The sequence below is a fragment of the Artibeus jamaicensis genome, unplaced genomic scaffold (assembly GCF_021234435.1).
Source record: "Artibeus jamaicensis isolate MK-2021 breed Jamaican fruit bat unplaced genomic scaffold, CSHL_Jam_final contig_475, whole genome shotgun sequence".
In the NCBI taxonomy this organism is placed as follows: Eukaryota; Metazoa; Chordata; class Mammalia; order Chiroptera; family Phyllostomidae; genus Artibeus; species Artibeus jamaicensis.
This window is the reverse complement of record NW_026521852.1, coordinates 2970851-2998711: the sequence shown is the minus strand read 5'-3', so window position 1 is coordinate 2998711 and position 27861 is coordinate 2970851. Positions and strand designations below refer to the sequence as shown.

At 43.7% G+C, this 27861-nt stretch overlaps 1 protein-coding gene across 1 annotated transcript; it reads right to left on the bottom strand.

Annotated features, from left to right (window-relative positions):
- Nucleotides 1-27186, bottom strand: LEMD1 (LEM domain containing 1). The gene is made up of 5 exons (XM_037155335.2): nucleotides 27105-27186; nucleotides 26186-26308; nucleotides 23562-23632; nucleotides 1292-1368; nucleotides 1-199 (listed from the first exon to the last, which is right to left on the bottom strand). The coding sequence occupies exons 1-5, from the start codon at nucleotides 27184-27186 to the stop codon at nucleotides 1-3; spliced, it is 552 nt and encodes a 183-aa protein (XP_037011230.2).
- Nucleotides 27187-27861: the final 675 nt, after the last annotated feature.

Below are 27861 nucleotides of genomic sequence, written 5' to 3'. Positions count from 1 at the left end.
TTAACCCAAGAGTGGCTTCTTTTCCACAGTTATGTAGACAAATACCACAATGATGAAGATGACGAACACAGCAAGCCACACGCCCACTGGAAACCTCTCTAGGACCCTGCCCCCAGCGCTCCAGTTTATTGCGAAGCAGTCTTTCTCTTCAGTGTCACTCAGTCCTTTGGGTCTGGTGTCTGTTGCTCGGGAGACCCACCTGTGAAAACATGAGTGCGTGGGGCTGAGCACCCCCTGAAAGTGTGTGGCCTCTGGGCTCAAGGGAGCAGCCCTCCCGGGGCTCTATCATGGGAAACCCATGCTAATTTTAACAACGATGTTGACAGAGTGTGGCGAGGACGCGAGGTCGCCAACAGCCCCACCACCCAGCATTTCTTTCTCACCATCACCCACATGTGTAGTGTTTTTCAGTGGTGGCCCAAGGCCTGCCTCGGGGACCTATGGACCCCCAGTCTCTCCTGGGCCCTGTGAGAGCCAGGTGGGGGACCGCAGCACACAGGCCGCCCTCCCTCTCTTCACAGGTCTAAGCGCAGACCTTCAGGGTAAAGATGGGAGGTGCTTTCAAAATGTACTTATTCTGTATTTAAACAAGAAAGAGGATACTTTCTGAAATCTTTTAGAGAGAGTCTCATGTTTCCACTAGTTAAATCCTGGAAATGGGCTGAAGTTTATTCAGAAGTTAGGAAACTTTCCAGAAAGCTTTATTTTCTGACTAATAAAATGGCCAGTCTTGAGCTTTTATTTCAATGACCTATACTTTTTTCACCCTTCTTTCCCCATTTTCCAAGACACAAAGAATAAATGTCTACAAATCAAGAAGCTTGGGTGCTGGTCTCAGTACATTGTGACTTTTGGATTCCCCTTGACCGCTCCGGTATCTAAACCTAAGCGGCAACTAGAGATTTTTGTAAGGCCCCTTTACTTTTAAAGTGAGATATTGCCCTGACTGGTGTGGCTCAGTGGGGTGGGCATCCTCCTGCAAACCAAGGGGTCGCTGGTTTGATTCCCGGTCAGGGCACATGCCTGGGCTGTGGGCAGCAACCCCAGTTGAGGGCGCGGGGGAGGCAACCGATGTATGTTTCTCTCCTTCTTGCTCCCTCTCTCTTCCTCTCTCTAAAAAATAAATAAAGACATTAATTCTTTTAAAAATAAAATAAAATAAAATATTATGAATCTTCTTTTTGAACAGATTGTTTTCTAGACTCAAACCTTTCACAAAAATCTGAAGAACAACTCTTTCAGAAGTTACATAAGTCTATCAGGTCTCCTCAGATGCTAAGAAAAGTATTACCTGATTTTCTCAGAACACTTATGACCCAGCCAGCAGGTATCTTGGGCTTTTGGTTTAGTGCTGGAAGCCTTGGGTCTCTAATGAACAGAAACAAAATATCAAGAAGAATTTATTTACCAAGAAAACCGTACTTATCAAATTATCAAAAATAACGATAGGCCTCACAGTACAGTGTCTAATGTCTTGTACGAAGGACCTTATTTTTTGTTCTAGAAAAAAATTGTATACTCTGGGGACTAAGAAAGTTTTTGGTACCTCAAATGTTTTAGTACTTAATAATATGAACTTCAAGTTTGCCTTTAGTCAGTATTAGCAAAAACTTCCCATTCTCCCATTTCCATAGAGTAACATTTTACTTCGATGACTCACACGTGAACAATAGACACACCAGTGACAGAGGCCATGTGACAGAAGCAGCATTTTGTTCTTAAATATCATCTTTCTATTTTGCTCTCTTATTTGTACTTTTATTACTTGGAGCTTTTTTTGTGAGCATGCATCATTTCTATACAAAGACTAAAGTTATTTTAAAAACCAACTTGGCTATGAACGAGGACTAGAAAATAATTTAGAGAAATGAAAATGTTCTGTAGAAGGAACAGAAGCAGGGACACTCATCTTTTCTTTTTCCAAAAATTTATCTGTTGGTTTTTTTCCAATAAAGTAAAAATGCATAGCTCCCTTTGCCTTGTTTTCTCTCCATGAAATAAAGTCGTAAAGATTAAGTGGCTTAATCTATGCAAAATTACTAAAACACTTAATGATATATAGTAAGCACTTAATAAAAAGCACTTAGTAATAATGATTATGATAATAATAATTACTATTAATTTCATGTTGCCATTTGTCCTCACTTGTCTGATCTTTCTTGATTGTCTATTCATACTTAATATTCAGGCCTTAACATCCTCCAGTGTCTGCAATGTCCAGGAATGAGAAGACGCGGTGTCAGATGGTGCTGCCAACCGCCATTTACTGAGTGCCTGGCCCATTACCATTCACTCCCCAAGGCCTCCGAGACCACCCGAGCCTCATCTGGTAGGCACTGTCACCGCTCCAGTTTGGATATGCTGAGTCTGGGGGCACAGAAAGCTTAAGTGGCCAGCCTAAGGTCACATAGCGTTGTCAGTGGAGCTCTGTCCTGGAACCACTGTGCTAGACTCCTCTCCACTCTTCAGTGTCTAAATATCACTTCCCTCCTGCAAGAAGTCTTCTGTATTCCTCTCACCCCCTCAGATCAGTTGTCTGGTCTACAACTCTTCAGCCCTAATAAAAAACGTTCTTTACTTTATTTCTCTTTAATCAGGCCACAATATCAACCACGCAGGGTCGGTAAGTTGGTACCTATACCCCTCCCCAGAGACCCGGAACCCCTGAGCATGAGAGGAGCCTTATGACACTGACCATCTGCCAGAGGCCTCACAATACAGGAGGCCACGGACCAGGGAATCGGAAACTGGGAACTTCCGCAAGATGGGACTGACCAGCACCAGGACAGACCAGAACCAGGGGGAACAGTCAGAAGGAGACCTTCTGACAGTAATGCTGAGATAGACAAGACTAGGGCATGATGGAGGGTGGAATGGGGACACTTGGACATTCGTGTGAGTCACAGAGTTACCAGGAGAAAGGACAGCCTTGGCCTCAGCCAGTGGTGGTCAGGATACTCCAACAGAGCGCAGAACCCTAGTGAGTCTGGAGCACCACCCCCAGGGTGCGCTGTGTCGCCAGGTCCGACGGTCTCAGCCTAAGGTGGGTGGAGGGACATGGCCCGCTGTACCGTGGTTTACTGCTGGTCATCCCTTCCCAATAAAGCCACCAGATGATGAAGCAGCTGTGGCCTCCACCCTTCCCCCTCTACTCCCTGCTCCACCTTCTTAAAGAAGATGTTCTCAACAGTGGTTTAGAGATAGCCAAGCATAGTCTCTGCAGATGGTGCGAAGCCATGCAAAACCCACCACGAAGCAAAGGCTCTTGAGGAAGAGGGACTTTAAAAGCTCTTGCCGCAGCATAGATGGTGGGGAGAAAATACCCAGGGGGGGGGCAAGAGTAGTGTGGGAAATATAGAAGCTGAAGAACTTATCACACATGGACATGAACTAAAGGGGGGGAATGTGGGTGGAAGGGGGTGTGCAGGGTGGAGGGGAATGAAGTGGGGGAAGGGGACAACTGTAATGGCATAATCAATAAAATGTATTATTAAAAAAACTCTCACCAAGGTGCCACAGGGGTAGCAGTGGTCTGTTCACCAAGAGACACATCAGACTATTTCCAAAAGTGCTGGAAAAATTTTTATGAGCACATTTTTTTTCTTTTTCTTTTTTTTTAACTACAAAAAATCTCAAACACATACAAAAGTAGACAATAGTGTAATGAACTTCCACATACCCAGCACATGCAACTTCTTTTTAATTCTCTTAAAATTAAAGTAGATATGTTCACCTGGCCACACCTAGCTGGTATGGCCTGCCTGAGCAGTGGCCTGCTAACCAAAAGGTCACAGGTTGGATTCCCAGTCAGGGCACCTGCCTGGGCTACAGCCCAGGTTACCCAGTCAGGGGAGCTTGAGAGGCAATCACACATTGATGTTTCTCTTCCTCTCTTTCTCCCTCCCTTTCCCTCTCTCTAAAAAATAAATAAAATCTTAAAATAGATATGTTAAATAAAGCATTTGGGGTAGAAGCCTATTGCAAAATCAAATAATAGGATTTCACAGCTCGCAGACAATCCAATACGCCCTCCTCTCCTTTTTCTTGCCATTAGGAGGTTAGATTTTCCATTTTCTTTTCTTTTATAATTTACCTCCTTTACTCTCACTCAGATGAAGAGTTTTACAATATGTAAAAGGTGAGCAATTTAATTGTCAAAAACAGAGTAATTCTGGCCTATCAACTTGACTGTGTGGCCATCAATAAATATAATAATTATAAAGACTACATGGCAGGGAAAGGGTTGTCGGTGAATAATAAATGCGGTGGGCATAGAACCGTGTGCACACAGCGGCGGCGGCAGCGTGAATATACACAGTACATGTGCATAAACAAAAACTGGAGGGGAGTAGAAAATAAAGCCAGCTTTTATGTCAGGTGGCATATTTGGAGCTGATTTATGTCTCATTTCTAGAGCATTCCTTTAATGCTCTGATAATACTGTTTTCACTATAAACCCCACTTGGGATGGAACCTAAGAACATTAGTGTTCGGTAAAGCCGTGACTTCACGATGGTCGGAGGGGCCAAGGGGAGGTGTAACACTATCTTTCCTGCTTTCTCCCTGCGCCCAGAGCTAGACTCTGCAAAGATGGCTGTTGGGGCAAACCACTCACAGCTGAGAGTGGGCAATGTGTGGCCTCCTCTGCTTCTCCACCCACCTCGCTGCATTCAGGTCAGAAAAGCACACCCACCCGCACATTATTGATTAGAGCTGCAGTTATAAATGTAATAATTCCAAGATATGCCAATATAGTAAACCACAGGGCTCATTACAATACTAGCTCACATGTATATGGATTTCCTGTGTATCAGGCACTGTTTTAAGCCTTTTTCATGAATAAAGCCATTTAAGCCTCAATACCACCCTGTAAGGAGCTTTTATTATACCCATTTTATAGACGAGAAAACTGAGACATGGAGAGTTTAAGTAGTTTGCCCATGATCACGCAGGTTTTATGTTGGTAGAGCCAGGAGCCAACGTGGGCAGTGAAGCCTCAGGGCCTCTGCTCCTAATCACCACGCACCGCAGAGGGATGGTGCTGCTTTTCCAGGAGAGGAACTAGCAGCACCACGTGGTGAACGTCTCTTATCTGGGGCATTCGACACGCCCCAGTTCATTCGCTATTTGTGACAACTCTAGGAGCTGACCATTATAGTCACCCTTTTACAGATGAGGAAACAGAGGCTCGCAGAGCTAAAGTATTTGCTCCAGATACACAATCAGTAAAAGGCATAGCTATAATTTTACGTTGATTTTAGAGAGACAGATAAAAGGAGAGTGAGATAGACCAAAAAATACGTCAGTTTGTTAATTCACTTATTTATGTATTCACTGGCTGACCCTTTATGTGCCCTGACTAGGTATCAAACCTGCAACCTTGGTGCATCAAGATGATGCTCTAACCAACTAAGCCACCTGGCTGGGCAAGGTGTAACTATCATTCAAGCCCAGATATCCTGGCTCCAATGCCTATGTTTCTGTGTTTTGTAATATTTCTTCTGGGAGAACTCATCACTGAAAATATGATAACTATTTCTAAAAATGTTTTTATTAATAAATTATCAAATCATGTTACAAATGTGTAACACTTATAGCCATCAATTCTCTTCTTGAATATTTCAGGTGAATTGGTCTTTTTTTTTTATCGTTAGAAGGGAAGAGAAGGAGAGAAATATCGATGTATGGTGCTTCTGGTTCATCCCCTGCTGGGAACTGGCCCCTGCTGGGAACTGGCCTGCCACCCAGGCATGTGCCCTGACGGGGACTTGAACCTCAAACTTTTGGTTCACGGGCCTGCGCTCAATCCACTGAGCTACACCAGCCAGGGAGAATTGGTCTTTTAAGAAGATTTTTCTAGCGCTGGCTGGTGTGGCTCAATGGACTGATTGCTGGCTTGCAAATCAAAGGGTTGCCAATTCAATTCCCAGTTATGATGTGATGCCTGGGTTGCAGGCCAGGTCCCTGGTGGAGGATATGTGAGAAGCAACCACACATTGATCTTTCTCTCCCTCTCTTTCTCCACCCTTCCTCTCTGTCTAAAAATAAATAAGGTGGGTTTTTTTTAAAGAAGATTTTTTTCCAAGTAGACTATTTTGTGCTAATTCTTACTGCCAGCCTGGGTATATGTACACCGTGCTGCATCTGAGAGTGGGTGATGCAGGGCACGGTGTCATCTGTCATAGTTGACTCTAAGACACTGGACTAATATTCGGAGCCAGAAAGAACGATAACGCTTTGGAATTCTCATTAAATCATTACTCATTAAAAATGTATTTGGTTTTTGAAAAATGATCCACTTTGACTAAAATAACTAGTATTTGCCCATAAAGAAAACAAGTTTGTTTGCATTTCCACAAGATATGTATTTTACAGTGGAGACCCAAACCTAGCCTGCAATGTCATGGACTGGCACCTACACATACGGCTGGCAGTCACAGAAGTGGTGCTGGGGGCTCAGGTCCCTGCCCCTCCCTCCTCTTCTGCTTCCAGGACTTCTACCTGTTGGAGTTCGGAGAGTCAGGGGCCCCAACACTCTGGGGGTGGGGTTGACATTCTCTCCCAGCTGAAATGTGTTGCCTTTTTCAATCACTCTACTGCCCTAATGCAATTTTAGTTTAAAAAAGGCCTATACGAGGGATCAGACATTTTTACAAATGGCCTGACAAACTGGCAGTTATTACCTCCCTACAAACAAAAGCAAACAAAAGTCCCTTTATCGACTACAACTGATTAAGTTAATAAAAGATCTTACAATAACTTCAGGAACATTATGTTCTTTTAATCTAAATAATGATTTTGAATTAAAAGCCTTTTAAAATAATCTGCATAACATTAACAAAAAAATTAAAAACTTTATGATCATCTTCATTCCTGCTTAAAAAAAAATCTAGCAAACCAAATAGAATTCAAACTTCCTTCACTAGATAGCAGGTGTCTTCCAACACCTGCACCAAATACACTCAAAGGTAAAACGTTCAAAGCATTTTCTTTAAAATCAGAACCAAGGAAAATATTCCTACTATAATCACTCTCTTAGTACTGTAATAAAAAGGTGTTATCCAGTATAGCTAAACAAAAAGAAATTAAAGTCAAACAAATTACACTAAAAAGAATCTGCAGAAAAATTATTATAATTGCAAAGAGTTAATTGCTATAAAACAAAAGTTATTGGCACAAGTCAACTGCATTTCTATATATCAGCAACAAACCATTGAAAACATATTATCAAAAATACTATCTCCAAACAATTTTGCAACAAAAATTAAAAACCTACCTAGTAATAAAGCTAACAAAAGATGAGCATGACCTTTATTGAAAAAATAATAAAATCTTCCTGAAAGAATTTTTTTTAAATTTCAATAAATGCAAAGATGTAACATGTTCATAAGCAGGAAGACTCAACAAAGATTTAGCTTTTTCAAAATTAACTTGTTAAGTCAACAACATTTCAATCTCAATTATAATCTGAAATTTTCATGGAATTAGATAAGCTTATTCTAAAATTTATTTGGAAGAATAAATGGATAAGTAAAAAATAAAGACACCATCTTAAAACGGCAAGGTGAGTGGTGTTGCTATGGTAACGAAGATGTTCTCAAGTGAGCACAGTTCTTGAGCTGATCACGACAGAGACCCATTGAATCAATCGCGGTTTCCATTTTCTATATTTTATGATGCTCTGACACCTTGGGGCCTTGCTAACTGTGGAGAGACCGCCTCTCTGAAGGTTAGGTAACTCCTGGAGACAGGAAAGACTTGTCTGTGACCGAGCCTTTCATAGTCAAGCTAAACAACCCTTCCAGCCTTCTCCTTTAACTAACTCTCACATACCTTGCTGATATTTTCCTTGCCCTACATCAGCCCAGGGCCAGATATTGGACAACTGGAGTCCATTTCAATAGCCCAGACCCTGCTGAAATTAGTCAAACTAGCCAATGCTGAAATGCTTACCTCACCTCACCCATGCCTTCCTGCAAAACCACAAGGAAGCCTTGCACCCATGCCCTCTCCTCACTCCTGCCTCCTGACTGGCCCTGCAACTTCCCCACGGGGCCCTGCAGGGCATGATGTACCCAGTCTTCTTGGAAACTGCAGGTAACAAACTCCTTGGAAGGGTACTTGTCCCTGTGTCTGTCACCTTACTGCAGTGTAGGTAGCTAGATTTTAGTAAAGGAAGGGAACAAAGGGATCAGACATTATTAAGCATAACCAGCTGGGGAGCACGAGCCTGCCTGCTTTACCAGGAAGCTGCAGCTTCACACACTCCCCGGGGAACCACCAGTCTGTTCCAGCGGACCGCTGACGGAAGGGATAACCAATAAAGAGAAGGGCAAGCACATAAGCAATAGGAGCCAAGGCGGTGACCACAGAGGCCCGTCAGTCTAACCTGGGGAAAAAAGGATCAGTTGGGTGGGCCCAGCACAAGCCCGTGAAAATTTGGGAAATTGAGTGTTTATTGTGAAAAAGCTCCTGGTCCTTCTCCAACCGGAGATAATAAAATCCCAGCTAACGAAGCCCTCCCTTTCTCTCACCCAGTAACGTATGCTCCCCCCAATCACCCATGCTCTCTGTAGCAACCCTATGGGTTCAGCAGCCCCCTGGGCCCACACACAGGCTCCAAAGAACTAAGCTTAGTATGACGCAGAAACTCTGGACGCTGGCTTCTGTTTTGGCCTTGCTGAAGACAAGACTGGACTTGTTCCACGGCGGGCCAGACAGAGATGAGACCTTGGAAATCTAGGGCAACTCCTTTGATTTTGCATCTGGTGCCACAAATAAATCTTACCATGCCACAGTCTCCTACATGTGGGCCTTCTGAAATGCTTTCCTCGTGACACTGCGAGAACTGCACTTCCACTAGCAACATTACCATACCCAGTTAAAACAAATCCTGCGTACATTGTTCAATCCTCATGGAAATTTGACGAATGACAAGCGTTAATGCTGCCGATCAGAAGAGAGGAGAGACTACTCAAAATGGTGTCAGAAACAAGATGAGACAGATACACGCCTCCCAATTTCTCCTGCTGAACACGGCCCCAAATCCCGGGCACTGTATGTAAAGCAGACATAAAGAAGACTCTGAAAGGTGGAGCAAAGCAGATGGGCTAGGGACCTCAGGAGCCCCGGAAAGGGCATACAGCGAATGCGCTGGGTTTCCTTTTTACCTCACATACCCTGGCATTTTCACACATTGGTGGTGGGGGTGTGAAAGAGAGCAGTCACTGGGAAAAACAGTTTTTCTATTGCCAAAAAAGTTATACATAGAGTTACCACTTGGCCCCAAATTCCACCCTTAGGTATACATCCAAAACAATTGAAAACAGACGCTCAAATACTTACACATGCATGAGTGTCCATAGCAGCATTGTTCACAGTAGCCAAGAGGTGGAAATCATCCAAATGTTCATTGAGGATTAATGCATATATAAATTATGGAATATCCATATAATAGGATATTATTCAGTCATAAAAAGAGGTGATATGCTGATACACACACAGTACAGCATGGATGAAACTTGAAAACCTTATGCTATGCCCTGACCAGTGTGGCTCAGTTGGTTGGGCATCATCTCACAAAGTGAAAGCTCGCCAGTTTGATTCCAGGTCAGCGCACATGCCTAGGGTGCAGGTTTGGTTTCCAGTTGGGGTTGGTATGAGAGGCAACCAATCAATGTTTCTCTCCCTCCCTTCCCCTCTCTCTAAAAATAAATAAATAAATAAAGTCTTTTTAAAAACGAAAACCTTATGCTACATTTAAAAAAGCCACAAAACATTACATATTGAATGATTTCAATAAAATATATACAGAAGGAAAAATCCATTGAAACAGAAAACAGATTAGTAGTTGCTGGAGTGTGGAGGGTTGTGGAGTAACAGCTTAATGAGTACTGAGTTTTATTTTGGGGGCGATGAAAATGCTTGAAACTAGACAGTGGTACCATTATGAATGTCCTATATACCATTGAATAGTGCACTTGAAAATAGTAAATTCTTTAAATGTATTTTATTGATTATGCCATTACAGTTGTCCTATTCCCCCCTTCATTCCCCTCCACCCTGCACCCCCCTCCTCCACCATTCCCCCCCTTTAGCTTATGTCCACGTGTCACAGGTTCTTTAGGTTCTATATTTCCCCTACTATTCTTGCCCTCCCCCCTGTCTATTTTCTACCTACCATCTATGCTACTTATTCTCTGTACCTTCTCCCCCCTTCTCCTCCTCCCACTCCCCTGTTGCTAAACCTCCACGTGATCTCCATTTCTATGGTTCTGCTCCTGATCTGCTGTCCTCTTAGTTTGCTTTTGTTTTAGGTGTGGTTGTTAATAACTGTGAGTTGGCTGTCATTTTACTATACATGTTTTTTATCTTCTTTTTTAAGATAAGTCCCTTTAACATTTCATATAATAAGGGCTTGGTGATGATGAGCTCCTTTAACTTGACCTTATCTTGGAAGCACTTTATCTGCCCTGCCATTCTAAATGAAAGCTTTGCTGGATAGAGCAATCTTGGATGCAGGTCCTTGCCTTTCATGACTTGGAATACTTCTTTCCAGCCCCTTCTTGCCTATAAGGTCTCTTTTGAGAAATCAGCTAACAGTCTGATGGGAACTCCTTTGTAGGTAACTGTCTCCTTTTCTCTTGCTGCTTTTAAGGTGTTCTCCTTATCTTTCATCTTGGGTAATGTAATTATGATGTGCCTTGGTGTGTTCCTTCTTGGGTCCACCTTCTTTGGGACTCTCTGAGCTTCCTGGACTTCCAGGAAATCTATTTCCTTTGCCAGATTGGGGAAGTTCTCCTTCATTATTTGTTCAAATAAGTTTTCAATTTCTTGCTCTTTCTCTTCTCCTTCTGGCACCCCTATAATTTGGTGTTGGAACGTTTAAAGATGTCCTGGAGTTTCCTAAGCCTCTGCTCATTGTTTTGAATTCTTGTCTCTTCATCCTTTTCTGTTTGGTCATTTTTTTCTTCCTTCTGGTCCACTCCCTTGATTTGAGTCCCAGTTGCCTTTCCATCACCAATTGGTTTCCTGTGCATTTCCCTTCATTTCAATTAGTATAGCCTTCATTTGTTCCTCTAATTTGTGACTAAAATCAACCAGTTCTGTGAGCATCCTGATCACCAGTGTTTTGGACTATGCATCTGATAGTTCAGCTATTTTTTGGTCACTTAGAATTATTGGCTCTGGGGCTTTGAGTTGTTCTTGAGCCATAATGTTTTAGTCAGGTCGCACCGGTTATGTATGAGGGGCGGAGACTTAGGTGTTCACCAGGGCAGGGCCACCCAGTGCCTGGGTTGTGATGCTGTATGTGGGGGCGGGGTCAGAGAGGGGCAATAGTGGTCCCCTCTGCTGCTTCCTGCAAGCCGCTGGGGCCTGCGCAGTCTGTCACACTGCTCGCTCCTTCCCCTGGTTTATCTGTGCACAAATGTGTGACCGCGGTCAGCCTGCCGCCTTGTACCCTCACTGGGTCTGCTCGTTGCCATCCTGAGCCTGGGATCTGCCAACCTCTGCCTGCACACCTGGGTAGGTCTGACCGATTTTTCCTGCACAACCCCGCTCTACCAGCTGCTGGCTCTGCCCCTCTTACCAGTCTGGCTGAACAGTTCGTTGTTGTCGGACTTCTGTACAATTCAATTTTCTGTGTTTTGTTTGTGTTTTTGTTACTAAAACTTTGTTGTCTTTAAACTTGGTTGTGCGAGGAGGCACAGTGTTTCCACCTATGCCTCCATCTTGGCAGGAAGTCTCTCGAAAATAGTAAATTTTATGTTATGTGAATTTAACCTCAAAAAATGTCTGATTCTCATCACTGTAGTATGAATATCCTTATGTCTTTAGATTAAAGAACTATATACTGAAGTTTTTGGATAGAGTAAAAGATCATTATGTCATAATTTAGTTCAAGAAAAAAAGAATAAATAGATAAAATTATAAAACAAATGTGGCAAAATGTTAACAATTGGTAAATTTAAGTAATGGCCATATAGGAATTCTTTGTTGGAAACTTGCTATATAAGTTTGAAAAGGTTTTAAAAGTACATTTTTAAAAGACAGGTAGAGCCCTGGCTGGCTGGCTCAGTGGATTGGGTGCTGGCCTGGGGAGCAAAGGGTCCTTGGTTTGATTCCCAGTCAGGGCACATGCCTGGGTTGCAGGCTAGGTTCCCAGTAGTGGGTGTGTGAGAGGCAACCACACATTGACGCTTCTCTCCCTCTCTTTCTCCTTCTATCCTCCTCTCTCTAAAAATAAATAAATAAAATCTTAAAAAAAAAAGACAAATGGAAAAATGTGAAGAAACAAGCCCACTGGCGGGAGCCATTTATAATGGGGGAGGCCATGCGTGTGATGCTGAGGGGCAGGTGTTAGGCGGGGAGTCTCTGTATTTTACTCTCAGTTGTGCTGTGAACTCTGAGGAAAAAAAGACAAGTCCAAACTACTAGGAGCTCTGTAGTACCCGTATGGTTGACAGAGAATTAGTATACAAAATATATAAAGAGCTCCTATAAAATAACAAGAAAAAGATAAACAACCTAATAGGAAAATGGGTAAAAAACATGGACATTTCATAGACAGTAAAATATAAATAACCAACAAACATGTGAGAAGATGCTCAACTGTGTTAGCATAGGAGTAATACAAATTACAATCACAATGAAATACCATCTTACAACCACTACACTGACAAAAATGAAATCTGGGAATGCTAAGTTTTGAAGAAAATCTGGAACTGTGCAGCTACTACAGTGCTGGTAGGCACGTGAAATGGTGCGGCTGCTCAGTAGAGCTGTGTAGCATGATCTCTAAGACTTGAGCTGCAGAGGTACACTCCCAGTCAGCAGTTCCACTTCCAGGTGTATCATTGGATCAGAAAAAAGCGGGGCACATGTTATACACAACGGGCTATGTGCCACAGTGTCTGTAGCAGCATTGCTTGTATTAGGAGAACTTGGCCAATCCAAACATCCCGTAAATAAGGAGTGGATGGAGGTACTTTTATGGTAATTATATAGCAGCGAAAGTGAGTGGATGAGAGCTACAGATATTGGGCGAAGCTCATAACATAATGGGCAATGCTAAAGGGCAGTTACGGAAGAATACTTACACTATGATATCATTTAAACATAATCCAAAATCATGAGAAACTAAAGTTTGTGGATACTGTGAAGAAAAGGAAAAGAATAATCAGTGGAAAACTCAGGATAGCAGTTTCCGTGGGGGAAGTGAAGGAAGGGAGACAGGAGCAGGAGGAACATGTTGGGGTCTCCAGCTAAACTAGCAATGATTTAAGTTTTAATTTCTAGGGTGAGAATCTAACTGCTTATTACATAATTTCTTATACCTTTTTAGATGCATATGTCACAATAAAATATCAAAAAGGTTTTCAGGTGCAAATTTTCTCCTGTCTAAAAGGGGCGAATTCCAGGCACCCGTATGCCTATCCGCCGGCCCATTTTAACTGTGCTGATTTCTCTATCAGGGCTTCAATGTGCGGATGGAAGAGCCATGGGAAAAGGCCTCAGATGGACTGTCATTGCAAAGCAGTCACCGGAAAGTCACCTTTGCTTCCAAAGGTGAAGAGCTGTCCGGCCGGCCCGGGACGCCTTTCACAGAGACACCGGGGGTAGCTATTTCACCACTCAGGTTCCTGGTTGTTTTCCTTTTTCTTTGGCAGCTTGATAATAAGGGCAAGGGCAATAGAATGGCAACTAGGAGACTCAAATTCCACTTCCAATTTTTCTTCTAACTGTGTGGTCTTAGGCAAGTCACAAACCTCTCTGCCTATTTCGCCATCTGTAAGACGCACCAGATAGCCTCCTCCAAGAAGCCTTTTAGATGGGAAATTCTGTGATCAATAATTGTAATAAACCATGCCCAGACTCATGCATTGTGATAAATAGTACCTGGTACTAGTGAAGTCCTAATAAAACCCAACAGATTAAAATAACTCAGGGTGCTCATAGGGAAGGTAAACAGAAAACTCTTCTCCTTAAAATGGATACACAGATCTATACCCATAATGCAAATTATAATAAGATAGCTAAAGTCAACTTCGTTATATTCTTAGATGAAAAGAAAAGCTGAGCTTTCTAAACAAATTTGTATTTTTCTTACTGAAAGAGAACACCATTGCTCATAATTCAGTTTTATAAAAATAAATTTATACCTTTATGATTGTCTTAGAATCATTTAATCAGAGTTTGGTTTCACTGACTCTTCCTGATGCTATTGTATTTCAAAAACTGGATTCTATTACACAGAATGAATCAGCATGTAATCAATAAGACACAGACACATTGATTATCAGCATATTTAAGCACATCTACCAGGAAGTCAGTATTTTTGCAGGAAGAATGTTACACAGCACTTTTTGTAAACATGATACTTAGCTCCCATTCGCACATGTCAAAGGTAAGAACTAAGAGCTTATTATGTAGTTAAAGAATATGTAATTTACTCTTCACCTCGACCCAACTGAAATATACAACTATTACTGGCAGTAGAAATGTTTTTGATTAATTAAGAAACTATTATAGAGATGTTTAACATAAGGTCTCCTAAAGCCTCTGCATGCATCTCAAGCCACACTTAATGGTAGCCCTTTAATACACATTCCCGTGGCTCATTGGGTCTTCTGCTCGCAGCGTTTGGGGCAGGCCCTGCACATGCTAATTACAGGCCTACAGGGTATCTTAGCAGCAACAGCAACTGAGACATAATAAAAATCCCATTAAAGTATTGGTACAAAGACATTGAAACAACCTCAGCATTGGAAGCAAATAGAGACATGAACCTTTTGTTTCCTTCCTTGCCTTCCCTGGGATACCAGTGTGTCCACTCAAGAAGTGGGGCGGAGGGGACATGAATGAGGGGTCAGAGTACCTGGAGGCCAAAGAAATGGAGTGGGAGGGGATGTGTATTTTGGGGTTCTGGTGGTTGAGAATGGCAGTGGCAGGGGAGAGGACAACGTGGAGGCTTTGGTGTGCCCTGTGACAAGAGAGACCATGATGGCAGGGCCACATGGAGGTGGAAGAGGTGGGGATGAGGGTTACGCAGAGCAGGAGGTGGCTGTTATGATTGGAAGATCATTACAATGAGGTTAGAAAGTTGAGCAACATGTAAATGTATTGAGGATAACGGAAGCCAGGTTTCTCACTGTCACAAAGGTGACTCACAGCCCTGAACAGTGTGGCTTACTTGTTTGGGCATCGTTCTGCAAAGCCAAAAGTCACTGGTTCGATTCCCGGTCAGGGCACATGCCTGTGTTGCAGGTTTGGTCCCAGTCAGGGCGCACATAAGAAGCAACGAATCAATGTTTTTCTCTCACATTGATGTTTCTTTTCCCCTTTCTCCCTCCCTTCCTCCTTCCCTTTTTCTCAGAAAAAAAAAAAAGGTGACTTACAAACATAGAAAAGGGAAAAGTTAGGAAGAACACTGAAATTTGGGGTTGTAGTTGAAGATCAAAATGAACTCATGTTTTTAAAATTTACATAGAGATAGATATATATATATATATAAATAGTTATAGGTGCATATGTGTGTATGTACATAAACACACTCCTGTGTTTTCCATCTCTGTTCCCCAAGAGGACCTAGAAGCAATGACTCTCAGTAGCAACGAGTTCACTGAAGGCCAAGATCTTGGGTTTGTTTTTCTTTTTAAAGCTTTTATTTATTTATTTCTAGAGAGAGGGAAAGGGAGGGAGAGAAACATTGATGTGCAAAAGATACATCAGTTGGTTGCCTCTCGAATGCCCCAAGCGGAGGACTTTGCCCACAACCCAGGCACATGCCATGACTGGGAATCAAACCAGCAACCTTTCCATCTGCAGGCCGGCACTTGATCCACTGAGCCACACCAGGCAGAGCTAGATCTTGGATTTTAAATGCCACCCTGAACTAAAAGGAATGAAGCCTCCTAGGGCAGAAAAAGCACAAGATGGGTCTGAAACATCTTTTTGTGTCAGAAATTTAGGAAATGCTCAAGGAATGATGAGGAAGTATCAAAAGGACACAGTATTCACACTGAAGGGGTTCACACGGACAAAATCTGGGACAATTTGAATATTAAAATAAATAATGATAACAACAGATATAGTTCATCAATTTAAAAAATCAGTGAGTCTGTACTACTATGAAGGAATGAAAGAACAAATGGAACAAAGAACAAATGAATGAATGAATGAATGAATGAATGAATGAATGAATAAGGTGGCGAGAAGGGAAGGTCTTCCTCATAGTAGACGGCTGACTAATAAATGCAGAGGGAATAACGGAAACAGGAGCACCTCAGCGGGCCGTCACAATGGAGGGCGAGTCCGGCAGTCATCTACGGGAGCTGGGGCTAGTGGATGAGGTTTGGGTAGGGGTGTCACTCCAGAATATTCCCCCACAAAACTCTGTCTGATCACCAAGGGGAAAAGGATGGTTTTATGGAGAAGCCTGACAGACACCGACTCTCCCAGTGGTTCAGGTCAGCGTTACCAACGCTGGACCAGGATGACACTGTTCCCTGTGTGATGCCCTGAGAAGAGCACCACATCGTTTCGGAGGGTTTCCTGTCCAGAAGGCATGGCCTCTGTGAATAGTCAAGAGGAAAAATCAGCCCTGGCTGGTGCAGCTCAGTGGATGAGCACCCACCTGAAACCAAAAAGTCACTGGTTCAGTTCCTGGTCAGGGCACGTGCCTGGCTTGCAGGCCAGGCCCCCATATGGGGGCCTGGGAGAGCCAACCAATCGATGTATCTCTAGCACATTGATGTTTCTCTTTTTCTCTTTCTCAGTCCCTTCCTCTCTAAATACATACATACATACATACATACATACATACATACATAAAACCTTTAAAAAAAGAAAAGGAAAAATCAGACAGAAAAATCACTCTCCAGAGTGAAAGCTGTGTACTCTTTAAAATGGCCAAGGGCATGGGTGTCAGGGAAAGACAGAGGCACACAGCTGTTCGGGACTGAAGGAGACTGAAGAGCCCTGACAGCTAAAGGCAGCGCATGTTGCTGGACTGGTCATGGACCAGCAAGCAGACACATTATCGGGACAGTTGGTGAGGTTTGAAAGGGTCTGAATATTGGATTCAATGGACATGAACTTCCTTGTTTGGAGTGTTATTCGGTGGCAAGTACGAAAGAGTCTTCTGGGGGTGGGAGGAATATATGCCAGAGAAGTGAGGGCTTCATGTCTACAGTGGGCTCCCAAGTCACTTAAAAAGGCACAATACACACACCCACATACACACAGCAAATGTGGTGAAAGATAATAATTAAATAATCTGGGTAAAAGAAATATGAGAATTCTTTGAGTTATTTCTTGCAACTTTTTCTAAATGTAAAAATTTTTTTTAATGTTTAAAGATGCAGGGGAGGAAGGATTTAAGTATCAGATTAAGAAAAGAGTCCTAAGACTTCCAGCCAAGATGGAAGCATAGGTAGACATACTGTGCCTCCTCGCACAACCAAAATAAGGACAACAATTTGGAAACAAAAAACAACCAGTACTGACAGAAAATTGAACTGTATAGAAGTCCAACAACCACGGGGTTAAAGTAGACACATTCATCCAGGCTGGTAGGAGGGGCAGAGTTGGGTGGCTTGGTGGAGAGGGGTTGAGGCAAAGTGGTGACTGGCAGACCTGGGCACACAAGGCGGTGGCTGGCGGACCCAGTGAGGCGGCAGGTTATGGAGGGGTGCGGTGTGCAAGGTGGCTGGTGGACCGGGCGGTCCCCCATTCTCATGCAGATAAACCAGGCAAAACTGGGGAGCAAGAGAGACCTCACAACCCAGGGCCCCAGTGAAGGGGAATAAAGCCTCAAAACACTGACTGAAAACACCTGTGGGAGTCGCGGTGCCAGGAAAGACTCCCAGCCTCACAAGAGAGTTCATTGGAGAGATCCACGGGGTCCTAGAATGCACACAAACCCACCCACCCAGGAATCAGCACCAGAGGGACCCAGTTTGCTCGGGGGAAGCGGTGGAAGTGATTGAAATCTGGCAGAGAACAGATCAAGCGCCATTGTTCCCTCCCAGACCCCTGTCCCGCATACAGCGTCACAACCCAGCAACTGTGTTGACCCACCCTGGTGAACACCTAAGGCTCCACCCCTCACTACAAATCACAGGCGTGTTATAATAGATGCGTCAAAACAACAACAACAAAAAAATGGCCCAAACAAAAGAACAGATGAAAGCTCCAGAAAAAAAAATACAAGTAAGCAACAAAGAGATAGCCAACCTATCAGATGCAAAGTTCAAAACACTGATGATCAGGATGCTCACAGAATTGGTTGAATTTGGCCGCAAATTAGATGAAAAAAATTAAGGCTACACTAAGTTAAATGAAGGAAAATATACAGGGAACCAATAGTGAAGGGAAGGAAAGTGGGACTCAAATCAATAGACTGGGCCAGAAGGAAGAAAGAAACAACCAATCAGAAAAGAATGAAGAAGCAAGAATTTTTTTAAATGAGGAGAAGCTTAGGAACCTCCAGGACATCTTTAAATGTTCCAGCACCAAATTATAGGGGTGCCAGAAGGAGAAGAGAAAGAGCAAGAAATTGAAAACTTATTTGAACAAATAATGAAGGAGAACTTCCCCAATCTGGCAAAGGAAATAGATTTCCTGGAAGTCCAGGAAGCTCAGAGAGTCCCAAAGAAGGTGGACCCAAGAAGGAACACACCAAGGCACATCATAATTACATTACCCGAGATGAAAGATAAGGAGAAAACCTTAAAAGCAGCAAGAGAAAAGGAGACAGTTACCTACAAAGGAGTTCCCATCAGACTGTCAGCTGATTTCTCAAAAGAGACCTTATAGGCACGAAGGGGCTGAAAAGAAGTATTCCAAGACATGAAAGGCAAGGACCTACATCCAAGATTGCTCTATCCAGCAAAGCTTTCATTTAGAATGGGAAGGCAGATAAAGCGCTTCTCAGATAAGGCCAAGTTAAAGGAGTTCGTCATCACCAAGCCCTTATTATATGAGATGTTAAAGGGACTTATCTTATCTAAGAAAAATAAGATTAAAAAAATATGAACAGTGAAAGGACAGCAAACTCACAGTTATTAACAACCACACTAAAACAAAAACAGAAACAAACTAAACAAACAACAAGAACAGGAACAGAACCACAGAAATAGAGATCAAATGGAGGATTAGCAACAGGGGAATGGGAGGAGGAGAGAGGGGGAAAAGGTACAGAGGATAAGCAGCATAGATGGTGGGTAGAAAATAGAAAGGGGGAGGGTAAGAATAGTATGAGAAATGTAGAATCTAAAGAACTTATAATTATGACACATGGACATGAACTAAAGGGGGAAATGTGGGTGGGAGGGGTGTGCAGGGTGGAGGGGAGTCAGGGGGGAAAATGGGACAACTGTAATAGCATAATCAATAAAATATATTTTTAAAAAAGAATCCTATATACTGGGAGGGCACAGAGACTTCTTTAGAGCTTGGCCGGCTCCGCTGAAGTGCAGTGCATGCAGAGAATAATCTTCAATGGCATCTGTGTACTTAACTGGGTAAGTATATCTGTAGACACTCTGATAAATTGCATTCTGTAGCGCTTAAGAGTTCAAAACTAAAAATTCAGCTATATTATTTTTCACTTAAGCATGTTGCTTTGCATTTCAGATAATTAAAGATCATGCTTTTTATAGAATAGCAATATTAATGATAGTTCTTATTTGTACTTAGATAGCTCTTATTATGCACCGTCACTACTCTGTTTTACATACTTTAACTTAATCTTCACAGCACTCTATGCAGCTGACACTATGATTGTCCTCATTTATAGATGAGGATCTAAGAGACAGAGAGGTCAAGTGTCTTGCCCAAGTTAGTGGCAGAGCAGGACTCAAATCCAGGCAGTATGACTCTAGAGTCCGCATTTTTGATACCCATATTCTATGTTTCCTGAGTTCATTTTTACGTTTCTTCGGGACAGGAACAAGCAGCTCTAGCACAATGCCCTGTATTGGACAAAGGGTTAACTCCCAGGCTGAGGGAGACCCAGCAGGGAAGCTCCGTTTGCAACCCTTCCCGGATGGTCATCAATCGGTCATCAATCGCTGTGACCTAAGCATTGTCTCTCAACAGGCTCCATAAAGGTACGTGCAAGAGACAGAAGAAATGGTACAGAACAGAAAACCAGAAAAGAGAGATCATCACCAACAATGTAGAACAAAAGCTTCTTTTGGTTCAGTCAGCAGGGACTCAGTAACTCCCCCCACATGCCTGGCCTTGAATTCAGTGAAGAGGGTTCAAAGACATAGGTTTACCGTCAAAATTTTAATACCTAGCACAAAAGCTCTCTGACAGAGGGTGGGAGTAAGACTGATGGAAAAGGCAGATTCCTAGGGCCAGATCCACAGAACACATTTGAAGAAACTCCTAGGAGAATATGCAGGCTAGGTGGTCAGATGAGGACAGATCGTTCCAGCCTGGGAGGACAGAACAAACGTTGATTCTGGCAAGAAAGAGCATGTCATGTCTGGGGAAGAGCACCGGAACGCCAGGGGCTCAGGGGCCCACTGCTGGGTCTCAAGTGGGTGCAGCAGCCCTCCCAGACAGGTGTGCCTGCAAATACTTCAGCCTTCAGAACCACTCCCAAACACAGGATGGCCATATGCCTGGTTTGCAAGGACAGTCCTGCTTTATTCCTGATTTCCCAGTGTCCCTTCTAGTTAGTGTCTCCTTTCATTCTCAAAAGCATCATGTTTGTGGTGATAAATTTCATGGTCGTCCTATGAAGCCCCACTTTACGCAGCCTGACATTGTTATTCTGCCCCCTGCCATCCCTGAATCCCATCTCTCCTCTTCAGAGGATTTAGTCTGACTTACACACATCGGCTTTACCCCCTACCCCATCAGTGGGGGCTTAAGCTGTGTCTAGAGTCTGTCTGATGAGAAAATCCCCAATTAAAAAAATACTGACCTGGCTTTCTAAGTGGTCTTAATCGCCAAACCAAATGGGCTGCCTATGTAATTTAATAACTACACACGGGCAGCATTTAAAAGTGCCCAGAAATGGACACCACCTTCCGGTGGTGTGTATTCCACTAGACACCTCCTAAAATGAGAGGTGCATACACGTTCCTCGGCGCTGCAGAGAGATGAGTGCTGCCTTTCGGTGCTCACAGGGCTGTTAGGTACGGACCACCGCTCTTACGTAATTAAAGTCTATGGTGTTAGATGAGCGTCTCAATAAACACACTTTCTACTACCTTTTACATGGAAATTTAAATGCTTATTTACATTTACTTTTGGATTTAAAATTGAACAGATGTCTTGAGGCTCTTCTGAGACTCAAAATGGCTTATATAAATCCTTCAGATCAAAACATTTTATGCCATTGCAAACTTTCTATTTAATTCTATTGCCAATTCAAAATATTGATGTGGTTTTATTTCAGGTCTACGTAAAGCAGATCCTGAGGGCATTGGCCCTGCCTGATGCATTTTAAGTACTTGAGATGCTTTTTCTCCTTTAAATGTCTTTGCAGGAACTATGCAAAAGGGTTTTCTGTAGAAATGAGGTGTCACTTAAAAGATTTTTAGAATTCTTTTAGAAAATTTGATATTAGAATTACTTCATCAAATTTGAATTATGTTTAGATGAAAAGCTAAACTTACAGCTTACCGCAGGAATGTTTGCCTGGGGTTTTCTTTTAATTTAAATTCAGCAAGTATTTTGAATACTAAACCACATTTGCAAACTAACCTATGTGTCACCTGAGGTGTTTGGTAGACTTTTGAAGTGTTCTTTGGGCTCCTACTATGTGCAAAACCCTGTGAAAGCTACTGAAGGAGATCAAATGCAATCTTAAAGGGATGCACAGAAGTAGCCTTTGAGACATTCCTTAAGTGATCACAGAATCTTAACAGGAAGATAAATGGGAGGGGGTGGAAAGAATAAAAAGCATTCTAGAAACCTGTACAATGACTTTGTTAACCAGTGTTGCCCTTATAAACCCAATAAAAAGGGGGAAATCCCTGGGATTTCCTTAAAGAAGAAAAATAACTCTAGGCATAAAGAACAGTTGAGGCAAAGGTGCATAGGAAGAGGTGTGAGAGGTAGAGAAACAAGGAAAGTATTTCCTGGGTTCGGTAGTGAGAGAGAAATTTAGAGGAGATACTGTCTCTTCATGGTGGGCAGTAAGTTTGCATCCTGTTTTGAAAGTTTCCAAGCAAATAAATGACATAAGTCGATCTCTGCTTGTAGATCTGAATGGGAGTTGGTAAAGGCTGGAGGCAGAGATCAGTGAGGAGGGCATTGCAATTGTTCAAGTAAAACAACAACAAAAATTAATGTAAGTGCAAGCTGGGATAGGAGCAGTGGGAAGAGAAAGGAGGGAGAGACTTTTTAAAAAATTATAGTTCAAATCCATAGGACTTGGCAACTGTTTATATGTAAGAAGCTGTGGGGAGTGGGTGTTCCAAGGTAGCACTGTGATTTTGAGTCTGGAGAGTGGGAAGGTGGTGGAACCATCAAGACAAACAGAGGCTGCGGATGCAGGTTGTCCTGGATATCCTGAATGAGGTGCCAGGGATAACCACAGGAGAAGTATAAATACATCTACACAACCTGTGAAATGTTCATAATTATAAATAATCATTTGTTGGGTGAGTGCAGAAAGGAGGGAAGGAGCTTTCCAAGAAGTAGGCTTGTGGCTCAGGAGGGAGGCTGTCTGGAGGGTTATAGGTGGGACACGGCATAGAAGCGGTAAGTGAATGAGCCGACCAAGGGCAATGCTGCAGAGGGGGACCAGAAGAGGGCTGAAGAGAGAGATCTCAGGTGTCATGTGCACTTAGGGCCCAAAAGAGAGTCAGAATGGAAACAGTTGGGGAGCAGAGTCCAGAACCTAGAGAGCAGAGTCGCCAAAATCTAAGGAGGCAGTAACTCTAAATCAAAAGGGACCAAGAAAGTCACTAGCATTGATACCTTGGAGAGTATTACGTGAATGAGTCATGTGCCGTGTTCTATGCTAGGGGCTTCACCTACCTTTCACTTCACACCCACCCTCAGAGGTAGCTACTGCTAATTCAGCTGTGAGAGGAGGTGCAGATCTGTTAAGGGACGTTCCCAGAGTCAACCGGCAAGTGGAAGGGCAGGGTCTCTAAAGCAGTGGGGCGTCACCCCGTGCCTGCTGGTCTCACACACTTGGTGGAGTGCTCCACGATGGTGGTGGGCGGAAGCCAGATCTCAGCGTTTGGGAAAGCGAAGGGGACAGGAACTTATTCTGTGCTCCCTGAGGGTCTAGAACTGCGCTCAACACTCTGTGTGGATGCACGAGACAGGTGGTGAGAGGCAAGAGGGTGGGCCAGCTAGAGAGAAGAACAGGATGGCTTCTACCTCAGGTAGGGGCTGTGGCCCTGGGCCCTGTGCTGGGACATGGCGCCACCTCACAACACAGAGCCTGCACCGAAGTGAGCTTCTTTAAACTGGGGTTTTCCGCTGTAACAGAACGTAGCGTCTTGCCAGTTTCTTACTTAACACATATGAAAAGTGCTATTTCCTACACTTAATATGTGTAAAAGTATTCACGCAGTACATACTTTTTTGGATCCCTTGTTTTTTTCTGATGAGAGCATGATATTTCCTTTCAAAATGATAGTGGCATTAAGCTCTGGATCATGGGAAACAAAAGGAAAACAGGCCATGAGAACATACGAGCCACGGAAACAGGCGCCACGCACCGGGGAGAATTCTACCCACAGCAGGGCAGATTTGGGGGACAGGAAGACAACTCACTTTGCCCTCCTGAGGGAAAAGAGCATTTCCACAGTAGCCTTTGTGGAACACGCTTAGGCCTCCCCTGGGAGCCGGGGAGGGGCCCTGACAGGGAGCCCCTCATGTTTACATGTCTCTGAGGCGACCCATTGCCAAGCCTGAGCTGGCTGCTCCGCGGGGCAGCCAATTGCAGTCTAGTCATTGCTCCTCCAAGCCATGCACATCTCTGAATGTCAGGATAGGGCAGGAGAATTTCTCCTTCTGTATCCAAAGAGGCACCCAAGGGAGGGAAGGCCAGACCTGTGCTAAAAGGCTTTAAAATCAGGAGAACTGCCAGGGCAGAAAAGGTTGTTGCTCAGCCCTTGCCTTTGGGCTGTGAAGAAGTGTTTTGATAAACTTAGAGCAACCATGTGCTCTTGCACATCAGTGAGCTTTTAATAGAGGGAATTTTAAATGAGCCCCCTGAGTCAAAAATATTTGGGAAGGTTGAAAAGAGGGTAGGTCACTAAAGCTATGTCCACCCACTGCCAAAGCAATGAGCAAAAATGAGAAATGTCCAGCCTCAGGTCTGGAACTGGCCCCTCCCACAACCACCCAACCCCGGGACAAGGTATTTCTGTGAAATGCTCCAGGCTGAGTCTCCACAGGAGCCTGTTAGTTCCACATCCACTGGTCCATTCCAATGGCACCAGGATCTATGAGGCTCCTCCAATGAGCGAATTCAAATGCCTGGTTCAAACCTGACCTGGAGAAGCAGACTTCCTACTTGTACCCACCACTGGCCCCGACATCGCCAAGTGCATTACAAGGGCAGGGCTGAACCAGAGTCTGCACCTCTGACTGGATTGCCCATGGTTGGCTAGTATCATGTGGACACAGCTTAAAAAGCAATGGCAAAGCTTACAAACCAAAGGACTGATTTTCTTCTTAGCCCTTGCCTAAATGCACCTTTGTAGGGGGCTATGTGGAGAGCTGTGTGCTTGGAATCTGGGCAGTTGGACTGAGACCATGGGCTTGACTTTGCAGCTTTGACCTGGGCTCTTCCCCTGGCACTGCATTTCATCAGAGGGCTGGTCTAGTCCTTTCAGCTCCTTTCCAGAGCAGGAGACAGAGGATCGATCCCCCAAGTCTGGGACAGGACTGTGAACACATCCCATACTCAGAAATGGTCCAAGTTGGCCCCTCGCCCGCAGGCACCCCCATGCTAACTGTCCTGCTCAGGGGCGGTGGGATCCATCCCCAAACCTTTTTGCCCTCCCTCTATGAGGCAAGCCACTCCAGACTCGGGGAGGAAGCTTTTAGCACTTATGCTACCTTTCAGGCCAGGCACTGGGGGTACTCTATCAGGCACTGATATTGTCAGCTGAACTATTAATTTGGAATATATGAAACTGCCTTTTTTTGTAGATCAAACATGGTCAAAAATGTAATGTATTTATCCTCACAATAGAAATTGTGAGGAAAGGAAAAAGGTATGTGGTGGAAAGAGCATAATTATGAGAGCCAGATCTGGGTTCAAATGTTAGTTCTGTATCACTTTTGTTCAACAACATACACTGAGTTCCTGCCATGGGCCTGGTCCTGCACCAGCAGCTGGACATGCAGCGGTGACGATGACAGACGGGCCTTGCTCTCCATGGCACGTTCTAATGGGTACTGAGCTTCTGGGGCCACTTCCCGGCTCTGTGATGTTGGCCCGCTACTCGGCCTGCCTGAACTTCAGCTAAGTGTTGTCGGGGTCAAATGAGATCATGCAAGTTAGGCCAGAAATACATTGGTGGCCTTCAATAAATGGTACTTGCTGTAATTTTCCTGCAGCTCATAGAGAACGCCTAATAAATATTTACTGAATGAGGAGGCTTGGAATGTACTGTGGGACTCTTTAAGTCCACCCCCTAAGAATCTGAACTAGACACCACTATAAGGGGAAGCCCTTGGGCCCCAGAAACCACGGCTCCCCACCACCTGGGGGCTGCGAGAAAGCAGCTGTAGTCAGCTCCCCTTAACTCGGGAGGTCACTAGACACGGGAAGGTGCAGTCTGGTTCACCTTTTTTAATGGATGTGAAATCATTTAATTCAAGGAGAATATCAAATTTAGTGATTGAGGCCAAGCGGAGGTTGAGACCTCAAAGGAGACTCAGAAATTACCTGTAGGAACTTCTGGCTTTAGAAATCAAACACAGATTTGGCCCTGGTTAGTAAGAAGACATGCAAACTGACCAGTCCTTTCCCCAACTTGCCACCCAGTTGGGTCACTGGTGTGAATATACACGTGATGTTAAGCATTCCTTTTGTAACTTAGGGTCCTATTTCTAGGCTTTGCATGCAAACAGGCCATGTGGCTATCTCACAAGTCACCCTGCACACCATTTAAAGCAACATGAGTCATGTTGGACAAGTGTTAATAAGTGCGAAGTTGCTACTGAGCAGCACAGCTTCTGACGGTACCTTTACTGTCTTCATAGCCCTGAGCTCCGTCCTGCTTTCCAGGTCCATTCTTCACAGGTGACGCACAGGGAGGCGAGACCAACAACTGTATTAACTTGTTTTCATACAGCTTTCTGGTGGAAGCTGAGGAGGAATGTAGAGAATAGAATAGCTGTTCTGTTGGAGTGTGAGATCTTAATGGGTTCAAGGCATTTCACAGTTCAAATCTTTCTTTTTGTAGCTTACATTATAATGGTTTTTACAATGAAGTGGACCCCACAGCTACTCAACCCACTCTACCTCTTCCCCAAACACTTAAGGCGAGTCCTCCCCGAGCCAGCCACGGTGTCAGGCATCGGACACGTCTGAAGACAAGACTGACAAAGTTGTAGTCCGGTGTCTGGGGAATATGGACAATAAATGCACAAATAGTTAACACATTGCACATACTGGAAATGAAAAACCCAGGGTGCCCTGACCAGGGTAGCTTAGTGGGTCAGGCGTCCTGCCGTAAAGCAAACAAACGGTGCTGCTTCGACCCCCCGTCAGGGCATGAGCCTGGGCTGTGGGTGTGGTTGCAGGTGCTCATGTGAGAAGCAGCCGGTCAGTTTTTCTCACATCACATTGACGTTTCTCTCTCTCTCTTTCCCTTCCCTCTCTCTAAAAATAAATCAATCCTGTAACAAAGAAAAACAACCCAGGGTGATTTAATCAAGAGTAACTGGTTTTTCACTGTGGGGAAGAAAAAGATGTTTTCTGTCTGGCAGCACACTGACTCATCTGTGAGGAGGGTCTGAGTGTGTGCATTGCCCCTTCCCTTCCTTATGGTTTTTCTTATTTCCAAAATATTTTGATGATTTCTACTACATATATTTCTTCCACTCTACATAATTGTAAATATTTGGAGGTGGTTTATAAGTAATAGTTGCTGCATACATACATAGTATCGGGCCAGGTGAAAATCCAAGCTTATCAAGTTCATTCTGTAATTCATCGTTACTCAGACACTTCACGTCCACCATGGTGATAGAAGTTTGGTCTCGTTTCTGATCATGGAATCTTTGAGACAGTAAAACATCAAATTCATCAAGATGGACTTACAAATGAGAACTGAAACCTTACCGGTCCAAGGCAGTGTGTACGAGCTGACCTACCCGGTCGTGGAAATGCAAAGACAATAGAGGAAGAAATCACCATTTTTTGCCATTTCCTGCCACAGTCTATTCCAGGTTTAGTTGCCTTCATGCAGAGTTTTGGATGCATGATACTTTCCCCCATGTTTGGATTCAATTATTTCTAACTTTTCTATTCAACGAATGTAAGAAAAATCTTCTGCACAAAATGAACAAATGAACACATATTTCTATTACTGCTTAGGAGCTCTGAGTAAGACTCAAGCTCTGAGAAGATAAAAAGTTAATTAAATATATAAGAGCTGGGAGAGATGCTTAGTGAGTTAAATAACAGTTATTTATCCCTGCCCTCCTTTTGATGGGAGCACAGAGAGTGAAGAGCATTCAAACATGCAAATAGGAGCAGTTTTCACACTCACAATTGAACTCTGAACACGACTGCAGTTTTTAATTAACCGCCAGAAGACTTTGTAATTGTTGAACTGGCATTTGAAACAAAGTCAGCTGGTCCTTCTCCAGCACACAAACCGATGCATACAGACACGTCTCAACGTGGCTTCCCAA